The sequence below is a fragment of the Molossus molossus genome, unplaced genomic scaffold (assembly GCF_014108415.1).
Source record: "Molossus molossus isolate mMolMol1 unplaced genomic scaffold, mMolMol1.p scaffold_m16_p_10, whole genome shotgun sequence".
In the NCBI taxonomy this organism is placed as follows: Eukaryota; Metazoa; Chordata; class Mammalia; order Chiroptera; family Molossidae; genus Molossus; species Molossus molossus.
The window spans coordinates 49,916,088-49,940,267 of NW_023425345.1; the positions used below are offsets into that span (position 1 = coordinate 49,916,088).

At 40.2% G+C, this 24,180-nt stretch overlaps 1 protein-coding gene and 1 pseudogene across 1 annotated transcript in view; both read left to right on the forward strand.

The window, feature by feature from the left end:
• The first annotated feature begins 8,472 nt into the window (after window positions 1-8,472).
• Window positions 8,473-24,180, forward strand: part of TEX49 (testis expressed 49) — a 30,458-nt gene continuing 14,750 nt past the window's right edge. The window contains exon 1 of the mRNA XM_036252661.1: window positions 8,473-8,597. Coding sequence (XP_036108554.1) covers window positions 8,519-8,597 — 79 coding nt within the window. The 5' untranslated portion in view covers window positions 8,473-8,518. The remainder of the gene's footprint in view (window positions 8,598-24,180) is intronic.
• On the forward strand, window positions 10,697-16,802 carry LOC118623222 (annotated as a pseudogene).

The following is a 24,180-nucleotide window of genomic DNA, read 5'->3' on the forward strand; positions in this document are numbered from 1 at the left end:
GGGTGAGGATAAAAAATAAAAAATAAAAAAAAAGAAAAGCAAATGTACAAGCCCTGGCCAGTTTGGCTCAGCAGTTAGAGCATCACCAATGAGTCACAGGTTTGATTCCAGTGAAGGGCATGTACCTTGGTTTTGGTTGAAGTTCCTCCAGGCCCTGGTCTGGTTGTGTGAGAGGCAACCAGTCAATGTGTCCTTTTTACATGGATGTTTCTCTTTATCTCCCTTTCTCTTCATCTCCCCTCTCACTCCATCTCATGATAAATAGAAAAAATCCTCAGGTGAGGATTTAAAAAAAAAAAATGTCAGTGTATGAGATATGTAGCTAAAGCCTTGAACTCATTCCTAGCATCACCACAATGATCCAACTTAAAAGAATAAAATGAGATTAATAGCATTAATTTAGTGCTTAACACATTCCAGGCACAATACTCATACTATTTAATTTAATGGGCACGACCACAACAGGTATTAAATAAAATTTAAATCCTGTTTTGCGAATGGGTGAACTAAAACTGCTTCTTCAGTGTGGAAAGCTTTACCACCACCCTGCATATGTACAAATTTGTAAGTTCCTGTCTTCTGTCAAGATGAAGCCCAGCTCCAATGCTTTATGGGCAGGATACTTAACCTCTCTGTACCTCTTGTACAAGTGTAAATGATAATAATACCTCTGTTTTAGATTGTAAGAAGAATTTTAAATGAAGATGTAATGAGTTAAAAACATAGAAGACATTCAGTGATGTTATAGTAGTTATCAGATTATATCAATATCAAGGGCAAAAACAATGCCTTCTTCATTTTTGTATCCCTAGCATTTACTTCATTTAGTCCTGGCCCTACTAGTAAATAAATGTGAAATAAATGCTCACAATACCCTACAATAAAGAATCTGAGACTCAGGGAGATTAAGTAGTTTTCCCTACAATATACCACTTATAAGTGTAGATTTTTAAAACAAGTCTAATTTTATTGTGTGTTTTATTTCCATTCTAGCATACTGTATTATTGCTTTTCTGGAACACTCAATTTACCTTGGTTAAATTTGACTAAAAGTAGAATGATTTGTCTTTTAAAATGTAGTAGAATAAGCGTGGCCAGTGTGGCTCAGTGGTTGAGTGTCAGCCCATGCACCAAGAGGTTGCTGGTTCGATTCTGGGTCAGGGCACATGTCCAGGTTTTAGGCCGAATCCCCAGTGGGGGGCATGCAGGAGGCAGCCAGTCGATGTTCTCGTTCATCAATGTTTCTATCTCTCTCTCCCTCTCCCTTCCTCTCTCTTTCTAAAAAATCAATAAAGAAAAAAAATTTAAAAGGTAGCAGAATAAAATGATTGGTCTTTCAGACTCCATTTTGCTCCAGCCTGACATGTCCTTTTAGCTATTTCTGCTTAGTTCTGCAGGTAGATATGCTAATCATTAAAGGAATCTAACCTATAGCCAAGAAATTACTGAAACAACCTCCCTGCTCAAAACTACCTCCCCAAGGAGATAAGGAAGGTATATACAAAAATAACGATTTATAGGAACTTTGTGACTGAGTTTCAAGTTTTCACCATTCTTCTTGGATCCTTGCTGATATCCAGATCTCTTCAATCATTAATCACCTCTGAGCTCAAACTTCTCCAGTTCCTCCCTTCCCTGACATAAAAGTATAAATTCTGTACTTTCTCAAGATGGTTTTTTTGTTTTGCTTTGTTTTTGTTTGTTTGTTTGTTTATTCAACACATAGATGGTTCTTTAGGACACTTAGTCTGCTGTCTTTTCAGCTTGCTGGCTTTGTGAATAAAGTCACTTTCCTTGCCTCAACTCCTGTCACTCAACTTACTGGCTGTCATGCAGCAAGCAGAACAGGCTTTCATTCAGTTACAATAATACTTTTGAGTTTTGTTATTTCTAGCCATGGCTGTTCCAATGCAGTAAGTTTTATTCTAATTCATTATCAGAAGTGTTTCCTTCCATATCAGGCCTCTTCTACCATATACTGCCTACAGTTAGCCTTAGCTCCATTTTCCTCAAGAAAAATTGAGGTTTAGGAAGATTTAAATTACAAAAGGTTGTAACAGTAAAAAAAAAAAAAAATTAATGATTTCAAACCTCCTCTATCAGAGACTTTTTTCTTTTAATAAAATAGCATTTTTTTCAGTTATTTAGTCAGGTATGTTGTCTTTTAAAAGTCAAATTTATTTCTCCAGATCCCTCTTGCCTATTTCTCTGACCTGTGTTTGGTTCTCCACTTAATCTCTTGGATGGTGAGCCACAAGAATTTTTAAAATAGGCAACACATGACTATTTAGTCAGGGGCGCTGACCTCTTTTCCCTTAGATTGTCAAATAAAAGAATGACAACAGCCAACACAACAATAACTGTCTGGTGTGAATGAATCAAAATTATACCTATTTATTTTTGTCAGATCGGCAAATATATATATGGTGTGCTGCAGAATTTTAGTAACTAGTTTATGTGTGCCATGAGATGAAAAGGGTTGAGTACCACTGTCTTGGATTGATGACTCCATCTTGAATTTGCTATCCTGGCTAAGTATGCAAATCTTCCAAGAAAAAGTTCTGATATCTGTAAGGCTTCAGGCAATGCACCTGTTAACTAATGGCTTGCTACCTGGCCATATAGAAGAGGAGGACCTATATAAATCAGAGAGGAAATACTCTGACTAAAGATAAAATTACTTGAAAGTAGGCAGCAGTGATAATATAATTGATAAATGTGAGTTTTTGAATCGAGCTGGGATTCAAATCCCAGCTATTCTATTTTTTCTAAACCATCTTAACCATTTTTTTTCCTCCCCCAAGGACATTTTTTTTTTTTGCATTTATCTTCAGATAGAGCGGGAGGGAGAGAGAGAGAGAAACATCATGTGAGAAAGACACATTGAGTGGTTGCCACCCACACGACCCCAACCGGGGCCGGGGACAAACTGCAACTGAGGTACGTGCCCTTAGCGGGAACTGAACCAGGGCCTCTCTGGACCATAGGCCAGCGCTCTAACCGCTGAGCAAAACTGGCCAGGGCATCTTAACCATTTTTAAAATGTATTGATTTTAGAGAGACAGGAAGGGGGAGAGAGAGAAAAAAAAAAAGTCAATTTGTTGTTCCAATTATTTATGTATTCACTGGTTGATTCTTGTATGTGCCCTGACCAAGGATGGAACCCACAACCTTGGCATATCAACATGATTCTCTAACCAACTGAGCTACCTGGCCAGAGCTTAATCATTTTTAAGTATACACGTCAGTAAATCAGTAGTGTCAACAATATTCACATCATTATGCAACAGGTCTCTACAACTTTTTCATTTTGTAAAACTGAAATTCTGTACCCATTGAACAAGTTCCCATTTCCCCCTCCTCCCAAGCTCACAATCCCCATTTTACTATGAGTTAAACTACTTTAGATACCTCATAGATGTGGAATCATACAGTATTTGTCTTCCCCATTTCCCCCTCCTCCCAAGCTCACAATCCCCATGTTCCTATGAGTTAAACTACTTTAGATACCTCATAGATGTGGAATCATACAGTATTTGTCTTCCTTCGACTAGCTTATTTCACTTAGTATAATGTTCTCAAAGTTCCCAGCTACTCTTTAACTAGCTGTGGGATCTTAAATGTCATCTCTGCATCCTGACAGAACATCTGATACATAGTAGGTGTTTGATACATGTTTATTGTCAAAATAATGTTAATCTTCTGATACACTGCCCTTAAAGAACAACAAATAAAATCTTAAACCAGAGGAATTTTGTTGTTGTTAAATAGGACTCCATTTTCTGTAAATCACACCTATGAGGCTACTCTTCTTATTCACTAGACTAATCTAGTACAGGATTATACCATATTTCATGGTATAATCTTATTTTGTTTTGCTGTGCTTATTTCAGTCATGTCAGACATTACCTTTTACTACTGTTAAAACAATTTCTCTCCCCTCAAAAATATTCTCTCAACAATTTTATAGTCTCCAAATTAAAATATGAAAAGATGATATGTTCTTCCAAACTATCCATAACTCTGCATTCAGTGATGTCATATGATAGCTTGAAATAGGCCATGGTGCTGGTAAATTATTAACAACCAGCTACACAAAAAAATAATTGTATGTGTATGTATACATACATAAAGTTTATTGTAAATTTATCAATATAAAGGAAGTGTAGCACACAATTATAAAACAATAAAATATGCAATTCTATGTATTGTAAAATTTTTATAGCCAACTGATTCTCACAGAATGCTTTCATTGAGTTTTACCAAACTCTTGAATCAAGAACCAACCTATGGACCTGTGGTTTGGCTCAGCAGTTAGAGAGTAGTCTGGTGGAACAACGGGTCTCAGGTTTGATTCCCAGGCAAGGGCACATACCTGGGTTGCAGGTTCAATACTTGGCCCCAGTCAATGGAAATGCAGGAGGCAACCAATCCATGTGTCTCTCTCACATCGATGTCCATCCCCACCCCCCCCCATCTAAAAATCAGTGGCAAACTATCTTTGGGTGAGGATTAACAACAAAAAAAGAACCAGCCTATGATTGCATTTGACAAATGACCATAGCTTTGACTATTGGTTGACATTTTCATTTGCATAATTCAATAAGATGAAAGTGAAACAATGAGACTTATATTGGAACTTCACTTATTTGTCAGTGAACTGAACAACATCTCTGATGAATTTAATAGTTTTTGAATACTGGAAGAATACTTCAATTTTTTGTGCTATTGCTAATTTAATGGCTACTGACATGATACACTTTTACACTTAATCTACATAATTACATTTTTCTCTACACTTTCTGAACTCTAGACAATCAACAAAACAAATAAATAAAGCCTTTGTCTGTACCATTTGCCAATTTCTGTAGTGTTATCTCCCATCATGGCCAATTTCAAGCTACCAATGTGACATCACTGATCCCGGGAAGAGAAGAACACACAATCACATACTATACCCTCCATACAGATAAAATAGACAGGGACTTCTGGTTTTCAATCTGACATGTAAAGAGCTTGGAAATCATCACTCCTATTCTCTCAACCAAAAAAAAAGAAAGGCTGAACTGAAAATCAACAACCCTTCTTAAATGCATCAGAGATTTGAAGTGACAGAGCAACCTCTACAACAAAAAATGGAGAGACAAGCAGAATCAGAACAGGCTGAACAGAGAATGATGGCTCACTGGGAGCAAAAACTACTACTGGAACCAGCAACTGGTAGGAATACTTAAAGGGCAATTGACTAATTGCTGATAAATGAAATAGGACTACATTAAAAGAACAACAAAAAATCCCTGGGGACTCTGCCTTAAGGAGTCCACCACATTTTTGTGCGTTTTACCTCTGGGAGCCCTATAGGTCTTACTATGAAGAATGGAAAAAATTCTCTTCTTCCTTCTGGCAAGGAGAGAGGGAAAGTAATAATTTTGAAATACACCCAGAGCATTCAGTTTTGTTTTGTTTTTTAATTTTTATTTATTGATTTTAGAAAAGAAGGGAGAGGGAGAGAAACATCAATTTGTTATTCTACTTATTTATGCATTCATTGGTTGATTCTTGTATGTACTCTGACTGGGGATTGAATCCAGAACCTTAGAGTATTGGGACAGTGCTCTAGCCAACTGAGCTACCCGGGCAGGGCCAGAGCATTCAGGTCTACACAAAGGCCCACCCTCAAGGAAAACTATTTAACAGTGCCTAACCAATATGGGGGAAGGAAAACAACTAACTCCAGCCTCCTCTAGCTTTCTTGTTTCACCCAAGGGGAGGAAAAAGATAAGAAAAATTTATGAAGGTCATAATCAGGAAAACAAGCTCACTGGAAGACTGAAGCCTAATAGGATTAGAGAACATTTTTCTCCCCACCTCCCATTTACCAACACATCAGTAGGGCTCCTGTGTAATAACAGAGCATTACAACTGGAAGAACTACAAGCTCAGAGTATTTAAGAAGTCTCTAGGGAAACCCAAAAACAAAGAGATTTAGCTTCTGAAACATACATCTAGAATAAATGGAAAACAGTCTAACTCCCAGCCAGATAAACATAAAACCTGTTTCTTTTACCCAGCATATTATGCCTGACTTTCTACAAAAAAAAAAAAAAAAAATTACAAAGCATGCTAAAAGACAAAAAATACAGTCTAAAGAGACAAGGCAAGCATCAGAACCAGACTCATATATGGCAGAAATTTTGGAATTATCAAAACAGGAATTTAAAATAACTATGATTAATATACTAAGGACTCTAATGGAAAAAGTGCACAAGAACAAGACAAGTAATGTAAGCAAAAAGGTGAAAACTCTAAGAATCAAAAGAAAATGCTAGAAATCAATAACACTGTAACAGAAATGAAGAATGCCTTTTGTGGGCTTAGTAGACGGGACACAATCAAGGAAAGAATCAATGAGTTTGAAGATATGACAGTAGAAACCTCCCAAACTGAAAAGCAAACAGAAAAAAGGAATAAAAATAAATAAACACACAGAAGATACAATAGCTTAAATAACCCCATGAGCATAGATAATAATAAAATGTAGTAAAATAGGAAGAGTTTTCATATTTACTACTTTTTTTTTTTTTTTTAATCCTCACCTGAGGACATTTTTCCATTTTTTGTTCAGATAGAGTAGGAGGGGGAGAGAGAGAGAAACATCGATGTGAAAGGGACACATTGAGTGGCTGCTACCCGCACAACCCCACCAGGGCCAGGGACAAACTGCAACCAAGGCATATGCCCTTAGCGGGAACTGAACCCAGGTCTCCCTGAACCACAGGCCAACGCCCTAACTGCTGAGCCAAACTGGCCAGGGCTACTACTTATATTTTTGTTTTTGTTTTTTTGTTTGTTTGTTTTCTTTTTTTATCCTCACCCGAGGACATTTTTCCATTTTTTGTTCAGACAGAGTGGGAGGGAGAGAGAGGAAGAGAGAGAAACATCGATGTGAAAGGGACACACTGAGTGGCTGCCACCCGCACAACCAACCAGGGCCGGGGACAAACTGCAACCGAGGTACGTACCCTTAGTGGGAACCGAACTCAGGTCTCTCTGGACCACAGACCGACGCTCTAACCGCTGAGCCAAACCAGCCAGGGCATACTTTTATTTTTAATGTAATTTATTCCATTGTAATTTTTACAATAATGGTTGTTTAAAAACCAGCTCAGAAAATTCCTGAAAGTTTAGCAACGGACTGGCTGTGCAGGTCGCAGCAAGCAAGTGGCTCTCAAAACTAAATAGAGCCCTGGCCAGTTTGGCTCAGCGGTTAGAGCATCGGCCTGCGGTCCCGAGAGACCCAGGTTCAGTTCCCGCTAAGGGCATGTACCTTGGTTGCAGTTTGTCCCCCGGCCCTGGTTGGTCGTGAGGGTGGTAGCCACTCGATGTGTCCCTTTCACATCGATGTTTTTTCTCTCTCTCTCTTCCTCTCTCTCTCCCTCCCACTCTACCTGAACAAAAAAATGGAAAAAATGTCCTCGGGTGAGGATAAAAAAAAAAAAAAAACTAAATAGAAGCCCTGGTTGGTTGGGCTCAGCAGTTAGAGCATCGGCCCACAGACCAGAGAGACCTGGGTTCGGTTCCTGCTAAGGGCACATACCTCAGTTGCAGTTTGTATCCAGCCCCGGTTGGGGTCGTGTGGGTGGCAACCAGTCGATGTGTCTCTCTCACATCGATGTTTCTCTCTCTCTCTTTCTCCCTCTCTCCCTCCTGCTATATCTGAAGATAAATGCAAAAATATCCTCAGGTGAGGATTAAAAAAAAAGTAAATATGAACTGGTTCGGCACACCACTGCTTGAAATAACTTAAAGACTTATTGGAAGTACCATGTTCAAATTTAAATAGTTTGCTAAGGTTCCATTATATGCTGAACACAATGCTGAGGAAATTTGCATACATTATCTCTTTTAATTCTCATACCTCCATGAAATAGATACCATCTTGTTTTTTTATTAAAAAAAAAAAAAAAAAAGCCCTGGCCAATTTGGCTCAGCAGTTAGAGCTTCGGCCTGTGGTCCAGAGAGACCCAGGTTAGGTTCCCGCTAAGAGCATGTATCTCGGTTGCAGTTTGTCTCCGGCCCTGGATGGGTTATGCGGGTGGCAGCCACTGGATATGTCTCTCTCACGTTGATGTTTCTCTCTCTCTCTTCCTCCCACTCTATAAAAAAACAACAACAACAACAACAAAACACGGGGAGTACTCTATTCAAAATCAGGAATGTAGAATATGCTAAAACTAAGATTTCAGCCCTGGTCAATGCTCTTTCTACTCACTGCCTTCTGAAGCTTACAGTTAATAAAACGGGGGTTAAATAAAAAGGTAAATGGCACTTGATTACTCCATTTTCCCAAAGTTATTTAGCCTACTCCCACTCCAGCTTCACTGTGAACCCATAAATCATGTGCCTCCTGAGACGAAGGGAGTGTCAGTCATAATAGTTCTTCAGAACAGTATCATGGTTACCAAACAGTTCAGTGCTCTAGCCTGGACATTCCAGAAAAGGACAGGGAGGAGCTGAGATGGCCTTCTTCAATTTATATCTACTGGGATATCAAAATGCCTTTCGGCACAAGAAAAGGGACACAACTGAAGAAACAAGTAAGGGGAATGTTGAGTTGATGGTTAGAAGGCCCACTTTTTAGCTATTTCCTTTCCTACCTTGGGTTAGCGATTTATCCCCCAAGATTAACAGTTACACTAGTTAAAATTATGGAGTAGGCAGAGAGGTATCCATTTAGGTTCCCTCTCCTGTCATTTAATATCCTTATTAAGATGCCCAGGTTGGTCCGGCCACTGTGGCTCAGTGGTTGAGCATTGACCCATGCACCAAGAGGTTACTGGTTCAATTCCGGGCAGGACACATGCCTGGGTTGTGGGCCAGATCCCCAGTGGGGGGCATGCAGGAGGCGGCCAATTGATGTTCTCTCTCATCCATGTCTTTCTCTCTCTTCTTCTCACTTCCTCTCTCTCTAAAATCAATAAAGGAAAAAAATTTTAAAAATAAAAATATGCCCAGTTTGGCCCTGGCCAGTTTTGCTCAGCAGTTAGAGCGTCAGGCTGCAGACCAAAGAGTCACAGGTTTAATTCTGGTCAAGGGTATATGCCTTAGTTGCAGTTCAATCCCTGACCCTGGTTGGGGTCATGCGGGAGGCAGCCAATTGATGTGTCTCTTTCACGTCGATGTGCCCCCCAACCCCCACCACTCTGTCTGAAAATCAATGGCAAAATATCCTCAGGTGAGGATTAAAAAAAGGATACCCAGTTTGTTCAACCAAATAAGTGCATTCATTTGCTCATTTAGCCAATATTTATTAAGCACCAACTTTGTGCCAGGCTTTATGTTGGTGACTGGGGTTACAAAGATGGATAGGATAAAGCCTCTGCCATAAAGTGGCTCACTATCAAAAGAAGATAAGTATGTAAACAAAAAATTTGCAATATTGTGTGAGATTAAATTAAATATGGAATGCTATGGAGACGCAAAAAAAGGAAGTACTTGATACTGTTTTGAAGTGAGAATGGGGGCTTCTTCAGAGAAGACCTTATAAACAAAATGCTTCCAGAACTGAGTGTTAAAGGATAATTGGAGTTTACCAAGTAGACAAGAAGGGACCATAGCACAAAGCAACAGAAACTTGAGAGCGAATCATATTAAGTGAACACTCAAGTCCTTGGGTACAGATAAATGGTGAAGGAAACAGGTGCTGGGGAGCAGGCCTTGAAAACTAGTCAGGGACCAGATAATTGAGGATGCTGTTAGTCATTCTAAGCATTTTAACTTTATAGGGAAACACTGAAGGATTTTCAGTTGGCTGTGAGCAGATTTATATTGTATCCACAATGCCTAGCAGTGCCTCATACATAACAGTTTTTGTTTTGTTTTTTTAATCCTCACCGGATGATATTTTTCCATTGATTTTTAGAAAGAGTGGAAGGAAGGGAGAAAGATTGATGTGAGAGAGAGAGAGATCGATGGGTTGCCTCCTGCACAACCCCCACTGGGGCTGGGGATCGAACCTGCAACCCAGATACATGCCCTTGACTGGGAATCGAGCCCGTTACCCTTTGGTCCAGTGGCTGAATCTCTAACCCAGTGGTTCTCAACCTTCCTAGTGCCACAACCCTTTAATACAGTTTCTCATGTTGTATGTGGACGTATTTGCATGTGGGCGGACCCACCTGGAGACAGATGAGTAGTGGTGTCTCGGTTCCTAAGACCATCAGAAATAAGTCTTTTCCAATGGTCTTAGGCAACCCCTGTGATAGGGTCGTTGGACCCCCAAACCTCTGAGCCAAACCGGCCAGAGCCATAATAGAGGTTTTTTTGTTGTTGTTTTATCCTCACCCCAGGACATTTTTGCATTTATCTTCAGATAGAGCAGGAGGGAGAGAGGGAGTAAGAGAGAGAGAGAAACATTGACGTGAGAGAGACAGATCAATTAATTGCCACCCACACAACCCCAACCAGGGCGGGGACAAACTGCAACCCAGGTACGTGCCCTTAGCGGGAACCAAACCCAGGACTCCGTGGTCCAAAGACCGATGCTATAACCCCTGAGCAAAACCAGCCAGGGCGATAATAGAGGTTTAATAAATATGTATTTGTAGGGTGAATGAATGAATAAATAATATAGAATGACTAACCCAAGGGGAGGCTTTTTAAGGTCTTAAAAGATGACCTGTTTGAAAGCATAGCAATGGAGAAAGGTTTTCTGGGTAGAACGGAGTGTGTGAAGGAAATTAAGTATAGTCAGGTACTAAAGCAAAAGATATACTGGAGTGAGGAATGGGGGTTACTGGAAAAGTATAAAGCACAAAGTTAAGATTGTGAAGGATTGATCTTGTGTAGGCCTCCACTGGGCACTCTCTTCTTTCTAATTCCATCATAGAACCGCTCTTTTACATATCCAGGTTGCCGGTAAGACCTGTACAAAGGGTCCCACTGAAGGGCCCTAGAAATCCCTTAATAGCCCTACACCAGTCCTCTTCACTTGCTCCCACGCACCTGGGTCCCAGCATTATGCCATGGGGCTACCATTGTGTCCAAATAAGGAGCTCTTTATTCTCAGAGAAACACACTTGGCCTAACCCACAAATTTCCCTTGTTCCAGGCCAAGAGTAGGCCTCTCCTGGCTGCTCCAATCCTGCCTATCCCTACTAGATGGGACTTCTCACCATGAGAAAGCTAAGCATCCAGCCTGGGATTTTCCTACCCGGTTAGTTAGCCACTTAAACACTGGTGGACAAGACCTGGTACCAACCCAAAAAGGCTTGGGTCTCATTTCTGATTAATTTCTTTGTTGCCTAGGCAGAAAGACTTTACTTTATAAAAACTGAGGTCCCCTGTGGGGTGATAGGAAAGTATCCTGATATCCTCTGCTTACCCAAGTTTTTTCATTCTAATGGCAGACTGAGGCAGGAGGCTTGGTTAAACTGTTGGCCTAAAATGTAAGGTTAGAGGGAAGACTGAACATCAAATTTGCCTCACCTAATCCCCCACTTACCTAATCCCCCACTTGTTTCTCCCACCCCCTTCAATTTTATACCCTATGATTTTCTCTCAAGATTTGGACAGAGGAGGTCCACTTGCTAAATTAATTAATTCCTAATTTTGTTGACTCAGACTTTTTTTTAATCCTCACCTGAGGGTATTTTCCCATTTATCTTCAGATAGAGTGGGAGGGAGGGAAGGAGGGAGGGAGGGAGGGAGGGAGGGAGGGAGGGAGGGAGTGAGAGAGAGAGAGAGAGAGAGAGAGAGAGAGAGAGAGAGATACTGATGTGAGAGAGACACATCAATTGGTTGCCTCCTGCATGACCCAGACCAGGGCCAGGGACTGAACCACAACTGAGGTACATGCCCTTGACCGGAATTGAACCCAAGACTCTTTCATCCATGGGCCGACGTTCTAACTGCTGAGCCAAACCAGTCAGGGTAGACTGAAACATTTAATAATAACTTTATTTAGGAGGCATTGTGCTGAGAATTCTACCTGCATGATTTCATTTAATCCTCTCAACATTCCTGTGAGGCAGGGATTACTATTCCCTTTTCACCAATAAGGAAACAGGCTCAAAGAGGTTAACTTATTTACTCACGGTCACAGTGACAGAGCCAGAATTCGATTCCAAATTGTCAAGCACCTATGCCTGTGCTAATTTTTATTTATTTATCCTCACCTGAGGACATTTTTTCCATTTTTTGTTTAGATAGAGTAGGAGGGAGAGAGAGGAAGAGGGAGAGAGAGAGAAACATCGATGTGAAAGAGACACATCGAGTGGCTGCCACCTGCACAACCCAACCAGGGCCGGGGACAAACTGCAACCAAGGTACATGCCCTTAGCGGGAACCAAACCCGGGTCTCTCTGGACCTCAGGCCAACGCTTTAACCACTGAGCCAAACCAGCCAGGGGTGTGCTCATTTTTAAACACGTAGTTATTTATGGAGACAGATGACACAGGTCTTTTGCTGTGAGCAGACCACTGCATAAATGATTGATAATCAGTCTTTCTATGACTATCTATAAACCTCTAAGCCCTGAAGTTCAAATGTCTGGTGGGCTTCACCTAGAGTTATTTAGTTATTTAGTTATTTAGTTGATTTTAGAGAGAGGGGAAGGGAGAGGGAGAGAGAGAGAAACATCGATGAGAGAGAATATCGATTGGCAGCCTCCTGCATGACACCCACTAGGGATTGGGCCCACAACCTGGGCATGTGCCCTGCTGGGAATGGAACTGATGACCTCTCGGTGCATGGGTTGATGCCCAACCAGTGAGCCACACTGGCTGGGCTGTCTAGAGTTATTTAAGTCACTGTTACTCACCCTCTCCCTGGTGGTTCTCAAGATTGTCAGGAGCCTACCATTCACTGGAGCTGAATGGTAACATTTTGCTCAGCTAATGGCCACAATTGTTGACTTGGAAACTTCTTTATGGAGTCAACACCTTATAACCTTCGCCCAGAGCCCCTGGGCAACTTCCCAAGAGAGTTACAACAAATTCTACAACTTCACAGTAGTGTTCTATAAGCACAGAAAAGAGTAACTGGGTGGGTTCCTTCTGATCTTTTTTTTAGAAACACACGTATGCACACATACTACAAAATCATTGTTTTGTGGTCCACTTATTACATGCTAGGTACCAAAACAGTAGTTTGATTTGTTTTCTGTGCTAAACACTCTAACTTTGCTGGATTATTGGTGAAAACTCAGTGCTAGGAGTTCAACCATATCTTGTTTCTTCAAATAAAACTAGAAAGTTTCATTTCCAGGACACGAATTTAGTGAAATCACAATTTGACAAGGCAGCTAGTTACCACTGATCCCATCTTTCCAGAAGGCATTTTGAAGCAAATGTGACCCATCGGACTCTGGAGTGTGGCTCACCTAATCAAACCCATTAACTCCTAACCACCAAGTAAGGATATCTGGTATAAACCAGCCACTAGATAACAAGCTAGCAAGCATGGATCAATGAATAAGTCCTATATAATGAAAGTTGAATGTAATTACAATAGAATCTTATAAGGCAAATACTTGGTTAGTTAATTTAAAGGAAGATTACATTGTAAATTGGGGAATCAAGAAAAGATACAGCCCTGGACAGTTTGGCTCAGCAGTTAGAGTGTCAGCCCGCGCACCAATGAGTCCTGGGTTCGATTCCGGTCAAGGGCACGTATCTCTGTTGCAGTTCGTCCCCGGCCCTGGTCAGGTTGTGCAGGAGGCAACCAATCAATATGTCTCTCACACAGATGTTTCTCTCTCTCCCTCTCTTTCCCTCTCTGCCTCCCTCCCATTCTGTGTGATGATAAAGAGAAAAATATCCTCAAATGAAGATTAAAAAAAAAAAAAAGATACATGCCTTATATATTTTAGTTTCACTTACTATGTATAATTGTAGATTCACTAATTGTTTTGATACAGTGTCAGTTCCTTTCTTTTTTTATCCTCACTCGAGGACAATTTTTTGCATTTATCCTCAGATAGAGCAGGAGGGAGAAAGGGAGAAAGGGAGAAACATTGATGTGAGAGAGATACATCTACTGGTTGCCTCCCACGTGACCCTATCCAGAGCAGGGGACAAACTACAACTAAGGTACATGCCCTTAGCAGGAAAGGAACCCAGGCCTCTCTGGTCCGTAGGCCGACACTCTAACCACTGAGCAAACCAGCCAGGGCGTCGATTCCTTTTTTTAAAAATGTGACTTTTAATGATTTTCCCACTTCAATGTATCATCTACAATTTGCATTTGGGTTTATTTAAAGTGGATTCAGGGATTTACAAAGCAAACTTGTTTTTTAAAGATTTTTCTCAAATCTTTTAGTTGTCCTCCTAATGTCTAATCAACAGAAATATGTAAAAGTTATGTTTGTACTTCTTTTTCAAAGTATTAAATATGAAGAATAGTGCTAAAAAAAAAAAGACATAATGAAAAATAAGCCCTGGCCAGTTTGGCTCAGATGTAGAGTGTCAGCCCACGGATCAATGAGTCTTGGGTTCGATTCCAGTCAAGGGCACATACCTCGGTTGTGATTCGTCCCCAGCCCTGGTCAGGATCATTCAGAAGGCAACCAGTCAATGTGTCCCTCTCACGTCGATGTTTCTCCCTCTCTCCCTCTCTTTCTCTCCCACTCTGTCTGAAGATAAATAGAAAAATATCCTTGGGTGAGGATTAAAAAAGAAAGAAAGAAAAGAAAAATAAGAGTTTCTTGCCCTGGCCCTCTCAATTCCATTCTTCAGAGATCATTATTTTCAACTATTTTAGTTGTTTCTTTGGGTACTTACCTTCCTACTTCTAAAGAAAAGGTTTACATGAATGTATTGATTCATCCTTTTGTGGTTAATACATATTGCCTTCCTCTTGTGACAGCTGAGAATTTAGCTTTCTTATACCATACCCTGCTCGTCCTCTCTCCCACCCTTAGCTTTTTCAGTATAGTTATATCAGTCTTAGGTTTGTAGTAGGCAAAATTTTAAGAATGGCCCTCAGTGAAACTTCCCCTTGTATAAAGTCCCTTTCCTTTGAGTGTGGGTGGAATCTCTGAATATGATGGATAACACTCTCGTGATTGTTACTTCATATGGAGAAAGGGGGGCTATCTGAGTGGGCCTAACATAATCACACAGCCTTTAAAAGCAGAGTGTTTTCCCTAGCTAGCAGCAAAAGAGGAATTCAGAGATTGGAAGCATGAGCGGGATTTGACACATCATTGTTGGCTTTGAAGATGAAGGGAGCTACATGCCAAGAAATGTGGGTGGTATTTAGAAACTGAGAGTAGCCTGGCTGACAGCTAGCAAGGCCTCAGTCCTATAACCCCAAGAAACTGATATCTGCCAACAATCTGAATGAGCCTGAAAATAGACTCTTCTTTAGAACCTCCATGTAAGACCCCAGTCCAGCCAACACCTTGATTTCAGCCTTATGAGACTAAGCAGAGAATCCAGTCAAGCCTGCCCAGACTTCTGACTTATAAAACTGTGAGTTAATAAATGGATGTTTTTTTTGTTTTGTTTTTTATCCTCACCCGAGGTTATTTTTTCATTGATCTTTAGATAGAGTGGAAGGGAGGAAGGGAGGGAGAGAGAAACATCGATACAAACAAACGACTGACCCCATCCAGGGCAGGGGATGGGGGATGGAACCTGCAACCCAGGTACAAACGTCCCCTTGACCAGAATCAAACCCACAACCCTTCCTCCCACAGGCTGATGCTCTAACTGTTGAGCCAAACCAGCCAGGGCTAAATGGATGTTGTTTTAAGCCACTAAATTTGTGGTCATTTGTGATGCAGCAATAGAACACTCATACAAGTTTAAATCAGTAGTCTTACAGTCTCACAAATATGTAAAAATTATTAACTACTAAGCCACACAATGTCATTATGATAACTTTTCCTCTCTTGTTCAACTTTTTATTTATCCTTACAGTTAAGAATCATCGCCATTTTTCCATTTGCTTGGTTTTCCATGTAACTATTGTTACTTTTCCCCCAAAATACTTCTGTGGCTCTGTCAAATGCCCAAAGATATTTTTTCCAGTCCCTCAAAATACAACAGATAATCTACCATTTCTATTTTTCTCCCAAACTGCCCCTCTCCCACTCTAGCCTGGACTGTTCACTCTCTATGCCTGGTGCATAGCTCTTGTTCTAAAACTTGCTTTTGCCTCCAAGGATGTATTCCGTTTCCTATAACCCATGTTTTCTTTCTTGGTTTATTCTCTTTCTTTCCTGGTATATATCCTCAAGTAGTTTTCTAAGAATGTGTAGGAGGATAATCAACACATCAAGTCTTATGAAAAGGAAAGGGCCAGCCTGCCAGAGTAAAGAAAGCTCTGAGCAAGTATGGCCCTGCTAATGTGGAAGACACCACAGCAACTGGAGCTACAGAAAGCAAAAACGATGATGAACAACCATCAGTCTGTTCTCTGTATCTGTGATTCCGTTTCTCTTTGGATCTGAAGAGGAAGAGAAACGCAAAGAGGTTAAGAAAAGACCTTGCACAGTATGAGTCAAAGTAATCTAAAAAATCTGCACTTGTTGCCAAGTCTTCCATCTTACTAGATGTGAAACCTTGGGCTGATGAGACAGATATGGCAAAATTAGAGGAGTGTGTCAGGAGCATTCAAGAAGACAGCTTGGACTGGGGCTCTTCTAAACTGGTTCCAGTGGGTATGGGACTTTTAAAAAATTCAGATACACTGGGTAGTAGATGGTAAAGTTGGAACAGACATGCTGGAGGAGCAGATCACTGCTTTTGAGGACAATGTGTAATCCATGGATGTGGTTGCTTTCAACAAAATCTAAATCCACCCTGGATCATTGCCCTTAAATAAAAACTTGAAAGATTAAAAAAAGCAAAGAAGCCCTGGCCGGTTTGGCTCAGCAGTTAGAGCGTCAGCCTGTGGTCCAGAGAGACCTGGGTTTGGTTCCCGCTAAGGGCATGTACCTCGGTTGCAGTTTGTCCCCAGCCCTGGTTGGGTCATGCAGGTGGCAGTCACTCGATGTGTACCTTTTGCGTCGATGTTTCTCTCTCTCTCTTCCTCTCTCTCCCTCCTGCTCTATCTGAATGGAAAGAAAAAGAAAAAAGAAAAAGAATGTGTAGGAGGTATGTTTTTGAGTCCAGAATGGTTTTATATTACCCTCACACTTGATTGTCAGTTTTCTAGAATTCTAGGTTGAAAATTATTTTCTGAGAATTTTGAAGATGTTTTTATTGTCTTCTAGCTTCCAGCTGGATTCTTTTGTGTGACTGACTTATTTCTCTCTAGAAGCTTTTAATTTTCTTTTCCTAGTTTTCTGAAATTTCATACTGATGGAACTTGCTGTAGGTCTTTTTTATTCATTATGATAGACAATCCATGAGCTTATTCAATCTAGAAATTTGTGCCCTTCATTTCTGAGAACTTTTCTTGTATTATTTTTTTTTTAAAAATATGTTTTCATTGATTTTTTTTAGAGAGAGAGAAAGGGAGAGAGAGATAGAAACATTGATGTGAGAGAGAAACATCAATTGGCTGCCTCCTGCACGTCCCCTACTGGGGATCGAACCTGAAACCCAGGCATGTACCCTGACCAGGAATCAAACCCGGACCTCTCAGTCCATGGGATGACACTCGATTCACTGAGCCACACTGACCAAAGTGGTGTTATAATTTTAAAATTATAGAAACACTGTAAGACTAGTACAACAAAATTATCTATACCCTTTACCTAAATTAGCCAGTTGTTAATAATTGCACACGCTCCATCTCTCTCTATATATATATTTTTTTCTTTACTTGAGAATAAATTGCTCATATTCCATCCCTTTCTCCCAAAATATTTGTTTTTATATTTCCTAAGAATAACATTTTTCTCAGATGACAACCCACAGTATAGGTATCAACTCAGCACATTTTAACAATACAATACTGGTATCTAATTAGCTATATAGTCTATTAGCTATAGTCTATGCTCCAGTTTTGCCAGTTGTCCTATTAATGTCCTTTACAGCAAAATATTTCCCTTCAGAATCCAGTTAAGGATCAAGCATTGTATCTAGTTGGCATGCTTCTTTAGTTTTCTTTAATCTGGAATAATTCCTTTGTGTTTTATGACATCTACTTTTTTTTTTTTTAATAGTACATGCAAGACATTTTGTAGAATTTTCCTTAATTTGGATTGGTCTGATGTTTCTCATGATTGGATTAGACTTGAATATTTTTGTCTGAAATAAGCAAAATTATGTCTTTAGCACCTCACATCAGGAGGCTCATGATGACAATCTGTCCCATTATTAGTGATGTTAACTTTAACCATTTGATTAAGGTGGTGTTTGCCAGTCTTCTCCACTGTCAAGCTACCATTTTTGTTTTGTAATCAAGAATAATTTCCTAGAAGATACTTTGAAAAATGTAAACACCCTATTCTTTATTAATCTTCTGCCCACTAGTTTTAGCATCTATTTGTGGATCTGTGTGAATCAATTATTTCTATGATAGTTACAAAATGTAATTTTCTAACTCAAGTCTATTTTAACTCAAAGTTTACAGTAATTTTTAAATTTTTGAGTTTTTCTAAAACATTCAACTTAGTTTTTATACAAACCACTGTTCTTTTATTTTAAACACATATTCCATTAGTTTAAATAATATTTCACAAAACTACAAAGTTACAATCACAAACCAAAACCAGCATAAATGGGGAATAAAAGTGCAACTGATTCTTGGTAAGCATACAGCTCACTTGTGGGAGCAGAAGTATGTAAGTATGCTAGAGAGCAGTTCTGGAGTATGCAACTGGAGTATTGTGGGCATCTTTAAATATGTCACAGCAAATAGAGAACATCAATCTAGCAAGCCTGATTTTTTAGGAGAGCTTCTACTGTAATACTGAATGTTCTAAAATACATCAAGAAACTAGAGCATCTTAAAGAATTACTAGTAAAGCCTGGCTGGTGTGGCTCAATGGTTGAGCATCGACCCATGCACCAAGAGGTCGCCAGTTCGATTCCCGGTCAGGGCACATGCCCAGGTTGTGGGCCAAATCCCCAGTGGGGGGGGGCATACAGAAGGTGGCCAATTGATGTTCTAGCTCATTAATGTTTCTCTCTCTCTCTCCTGCTCCCTTCCTCTCTCTCAAATCAATAAAGAAAAAAAAATTTTTTTAAGAATTACCAGTAAAAACTCTAGATACAACCTTGTCCTTGACCAAGTTGGAGATGCTGAATGTTTGCCAAATTTAATACATGAGTTAGGATACAGGAGAGGGATAAATGTGAGATGCCTTTCCAGATGTAATTTAGACTTTACAATTCCTTGTGGTGAAATATCACCCAAAGATAATGGTACCTAGCAGAAATTTACAAGATATCCTAAAATTTATATGGAAATGCATGGGACCCAGAATAATCAAAGCAATCTTGAAGAATAACATTGTTGCCTAGCTGGTTTGGCTCAGCATTTAGAGCATTGGCCTACAGACCAATGAGTTGTGGGTTGGATTCTGGTCAAGGGCACTTACTTTGGTTGCAGGTTCATCCCAGCCCTGGTCGGGACTGTGGGGGAGGAAACAAGTCAATGTGTCTCTCTCACATCAATGTTTCTCTTTCTCTCTCTCCCTCCCTCTCTCCTATTCTATCTGGTGATAAATAGAAAATATCCTCAGGTGAGGATTTTAAAAAAAGAAGAACAACATTGTTGGAGGACATACTTCCCAATTTAAAATCTTCACAAAGCTATAGGAATCAAGACAGTATGATATTGGCATAAGGGTTGACATACAGATCAATGGAATAGAATTGAGAGTCCAGAGATAAACTCTTACATCTGTGGTCAATTAATTTTGTTTTATTTTTTAAATAAACTAACTCTTGCCCTGGCTGGTTTGGCTCAGCGCTTAGAGCCCACTAAGGGCACGTAACCAGTTGCAGTTTGTCCCTGGCCCCGGTTGGATTGTGCGGAAGGCAGCCACTCGATGTGTCCCTTTCACATCAATGTTTCTCTCTCTCTCTTTCTTCCCCTCTCTCCCTCTCACTCTATCTGAACAAAAAATGAAAAAATGTCCTCAGGTGAGGATTTAAAAAAATAATAAAAAAAATAAACTAATTTTTAATCCTAAGGTTGTTATTTTATTTTATTTTTAAATTACGCTTTATATTTAATATTATTTTGTTTTAGAGTACAGCATAGTAGTTAGACAATCATATACTTTACAAAGTGGTCCCCCTCTGCCAATATTTCAAGTACCCATCTGGCACCATACATAGTTATTACAATATTTTTTACCATATTCCCTATGCTGTACTTTATATCCCTGTTTTTTAACTACCAATTTTTAGTTCTTAATCCCTTCCCCTTTTTTACCCAGTCCCCCAACCTGCCTCCCCTCTGGCAACCATCAGTCTGTTCTCTGTATCTATGATTCTGTTTTTATTTAGTTTGTTCATTGATTTTACTCTTTAGATTCCACATATAAGTGAAATCATATGGCATTTGTCTTTATCTGACTTTTCCACTTAGCATAATACCCTCTAAGTTTATTCATGTTATCACAAACAGTAAGATTTCGTTCTTTTTATTTTTATTTTTTTTCAATGAGAGAGAACATTGATTGGCCACCTACTGCATGCCCTGCCCTGGGGATTTGGCTCACAACCTGGGCATGTGCCCTGACTGGGAATCGAACCAGCGACCTCTTGGTGCATGGGTCGATGCTCAACCACTGAGCCACACTGGCCGGGCTGTGGTTGATTAATGTTTAACAAGAATACCAAGGCAACTCAATGGGGGAAAGAATAGTCTTTTCAATAAATGGTGTTGCATAAACTGGATATTGACATGTAAAAGAGTGAAATTTGAACACACCTCACACCATATGCATAAATTAAAATCCTAGATGTAAATTTTAGAGCTAGAACTTTAAAACTCTTAGAAGAAAAATTTTCATGACCTTGGATTAGGCAATGATTTCTAAGATGACACCAAAAACATAAGCAACAGAATGAAAAATAAATTAGATATCATCAAAATTTTTAAAGTTTTTTTAAATGTTTAGATTACAAAACAGATATAAATAATTAAGTATAAACTCTTATTAAATTAGTAATCATGAGAGAAAATTAAAGTTGTTAAACAGTTATATAAGAAAAGGCAGTGAGCCCAGATAATTTTGATAAACAATTTTTCAGAAATTTAAGACAAATAATTCTATTTTTAAAAATATATATATTTTTATTAATTTTTAGAGAGAGAAGAAAGGAGAGTGAGAAGGAGATAGAAACATCAATGTGAGAGAGAACCATCCACAATTGGTTGCCTCCTGTATGCCCCCTATTGAGGAACAAGACCACAACCTAGGCATGTGCCCTGACCAGAAATCAAACTGGCAACCTCCTGGTGCATGGATTGACACTCAACCAATGAGCCACACTGGCTTGCTTGTTTGTTAATCCTCACCTGAGGATATTTTTTCATTGATTTTTTTTTTTTTAGAGAGTGTGAAGGGAGAGATGGGGAGAGAGTGAGAGAGAAACATCAATGTGAAAGAGACACATCGATTGGTTGCCTCCCTGGATATTGAACCTGCAACCAGGTACATGCCCTTGACTGGGAATTGAACCCGAGACCTTACAGTGGGTGGGGTCATGCTCTAGCCAGGGCCAGATAATTCCATTCTTAAAAGCACAGAAAACAGCCCTGGCCGATCTGGCTCAGTTAGTTGGGCATTGTCCTATGCACCAAAAGGTCACCATTTCCATTCCCAGTCAGAGCACATGCCCAGGCTCCTTAGTGGGGGGCCTGCAAGAGGTAGCTGATCAATATTTCTCTCTCCCTCTCCCTTCCTCTCTCTTTAAAATCAATAAAAACAATATTTTCTTAAAAAGCAAAAAATAAAAATAATTGATTAATGTTATAAAACTGATACAATAACTAAACAAACACAGAATATAGTACAAAAGGGAAACCTATAAACCAATGTAAATATAAATAGACAAATCCTACTAACAGGTCAGATTGAAAAATATATTCAAGATCTCGGACAACAAAAAGATTAAAAAGATATATCCAACTATCTCATTAGAAATTAAAAAGTCATTTGATATATACATTTTTTTTTCCATTTTTTGTTCAGATAGAGTGGGAGGGAGAGGGAGGAAGAGGAAGAGATAGAGAAACATCGACGTGAAAGGGACACATCGAGTGGCTGCCACCCACACAACCCAATCAGGACCGGGGATAAACTGCAACCGAGGTACATGCCCTTAGTGGGAACTGAACCCAGGTCTCTCTGGACCACAGGCTGACGCTCTAACCGCTGAGCCATACCGACCAGGGCCATTTTTTTTTTTTTTAATCCTCATCCGAGGATATTTTTCTGTTTATCCTCAGATAGAGTGGGAGGGAGAGAAACTCTGATGTGAGAGAGACACATCAACTGGTTGCCTCCCAAACGACCCCAAACAGGGCTATGGACCACCTGAGCTACGTGCCCTTGACCCGATTCGAACCCGCGGCTCATTGGTCCTCAGGCCAACGTTCTAACCTCGGAGCCAAACCAGCCAGGGCTCATTTGATTTCTTTTTTTATTCCTCACCTGAGGATATTTTTTTATTTATTATCAGATATAGTGGGAGTGAGGAAGAGAGAGAACGAGAGAGACAAAGAGAAATACCGATGAGATAGAGCCACATCAACTGGATGCCTCCAGCACAAACAACTCAACAAGGGCCAGAATGAACCGCAACTGCGGCACATGCCCTTGACCAGAATCAAACCCGCAACTCATTGGTTACGGAGCCAAACCAGCCAGGGCTCATTTAATATTTTTAAAAAACACTTTGCAAATTAAAAATAAAAGGATATTTCTTATCATAATAAAGATCTCCCACTTCTTATCACGTGTTAGGCACTGGAAATTGTTACAACAGTGATTAACACAGAAAATGAATAAGTAAGTAAGACACTCACAGATTATAACAAGTGCTGGGGAGGAAATAAGGGGCCAAAGCAATAAATTGCTAGTCAGAGGGCCATATTCAGCCTGCAGTTTTGGGTTTTTTTTTTCTTTTTGGATAAACATTTAAAGATCAGGAGATATTTTGGAAAGCCCACATTTCCAATTTCTTTTAAATTAGAACTTGCTACACTGGCCCTAAATTCCCACATGGCCACAAACAGCCATAGCAAAGTAGCAGCTGCCCCTTTAGGTGGGACATTTCTTACTCGGTTTCCTTTACTCATAAACACCCGCACAACCCAACCAGGGCCGGGGACAAACTGCAACCGAGGTACATGCCCTTAGCGCAAACCAAACCCGGGTCTCTCTGGACTGCAGGCTGATGCTCTAACCGCTAGAGCCAAACCGGCCAGGGCCATAAACATTATCTGCCTGGCTCTTATAGGCAACTGAATTTGCAGCTGACCATAACGGAGAGTAACTCAGGAAGGCCCACTTTATACAGAGTGATCAAGGAGGTAATATTTGAGCAACACCCTGAAGAATAAGAACGAGCCAGCCATGTAAAGAGCTGAGGATAGAGTTCCATTTTTTTTTTTTTTTTTTTTATCCTCACCCGAGGACATTTTTCCATTTTTTGTTCAGGTAGAGTGGGAGGGAGAGAGAGGAACAGAGAGAGAGAGAGAGAAACATCGATGTGAAAGGAACACATCGAGTGGCTGCCACCCTCACAACCGACCAGGGCTGGGGACAAACTGCAACCGAGGTACATGCCCTTAGCGGGAACCGAACCCGGGTCTCTCAGGACCGCAGGCCGACGCTCCAACCGCTGAGCCAAACCGGCCAGGGCTAGAGTTCCATTTTTATAAGGGCAAATTTCACCTAGAAGCAGTTCAAGGCCAAAACTATAGCAAAGCACTTCCACCTCCCACTTGGATGCACCGCTTTCACAGCATCCCAAACATGCCTGAAACTCATCTCCCACTTCTGACACGCCATTGATTGTGCGCACCTGGACTGTCTCTGCACTCTGCCCATCTTCCGTGATCTCACAACAAAAGGAACCTTGGAACACTATTTCTGACCATACTACCCTTTCCATAAAGACATTCAGGCAACTTGGCTACCCTCTGCCAAATTTGGTTTCAATCACGTCATTCAGACTTCTGCTGAAAATTCCATTCAATCGAAATGAGAAACACCATAATGAGAAACATCTCTTATCTTTCTATTACTTCAGAACTGG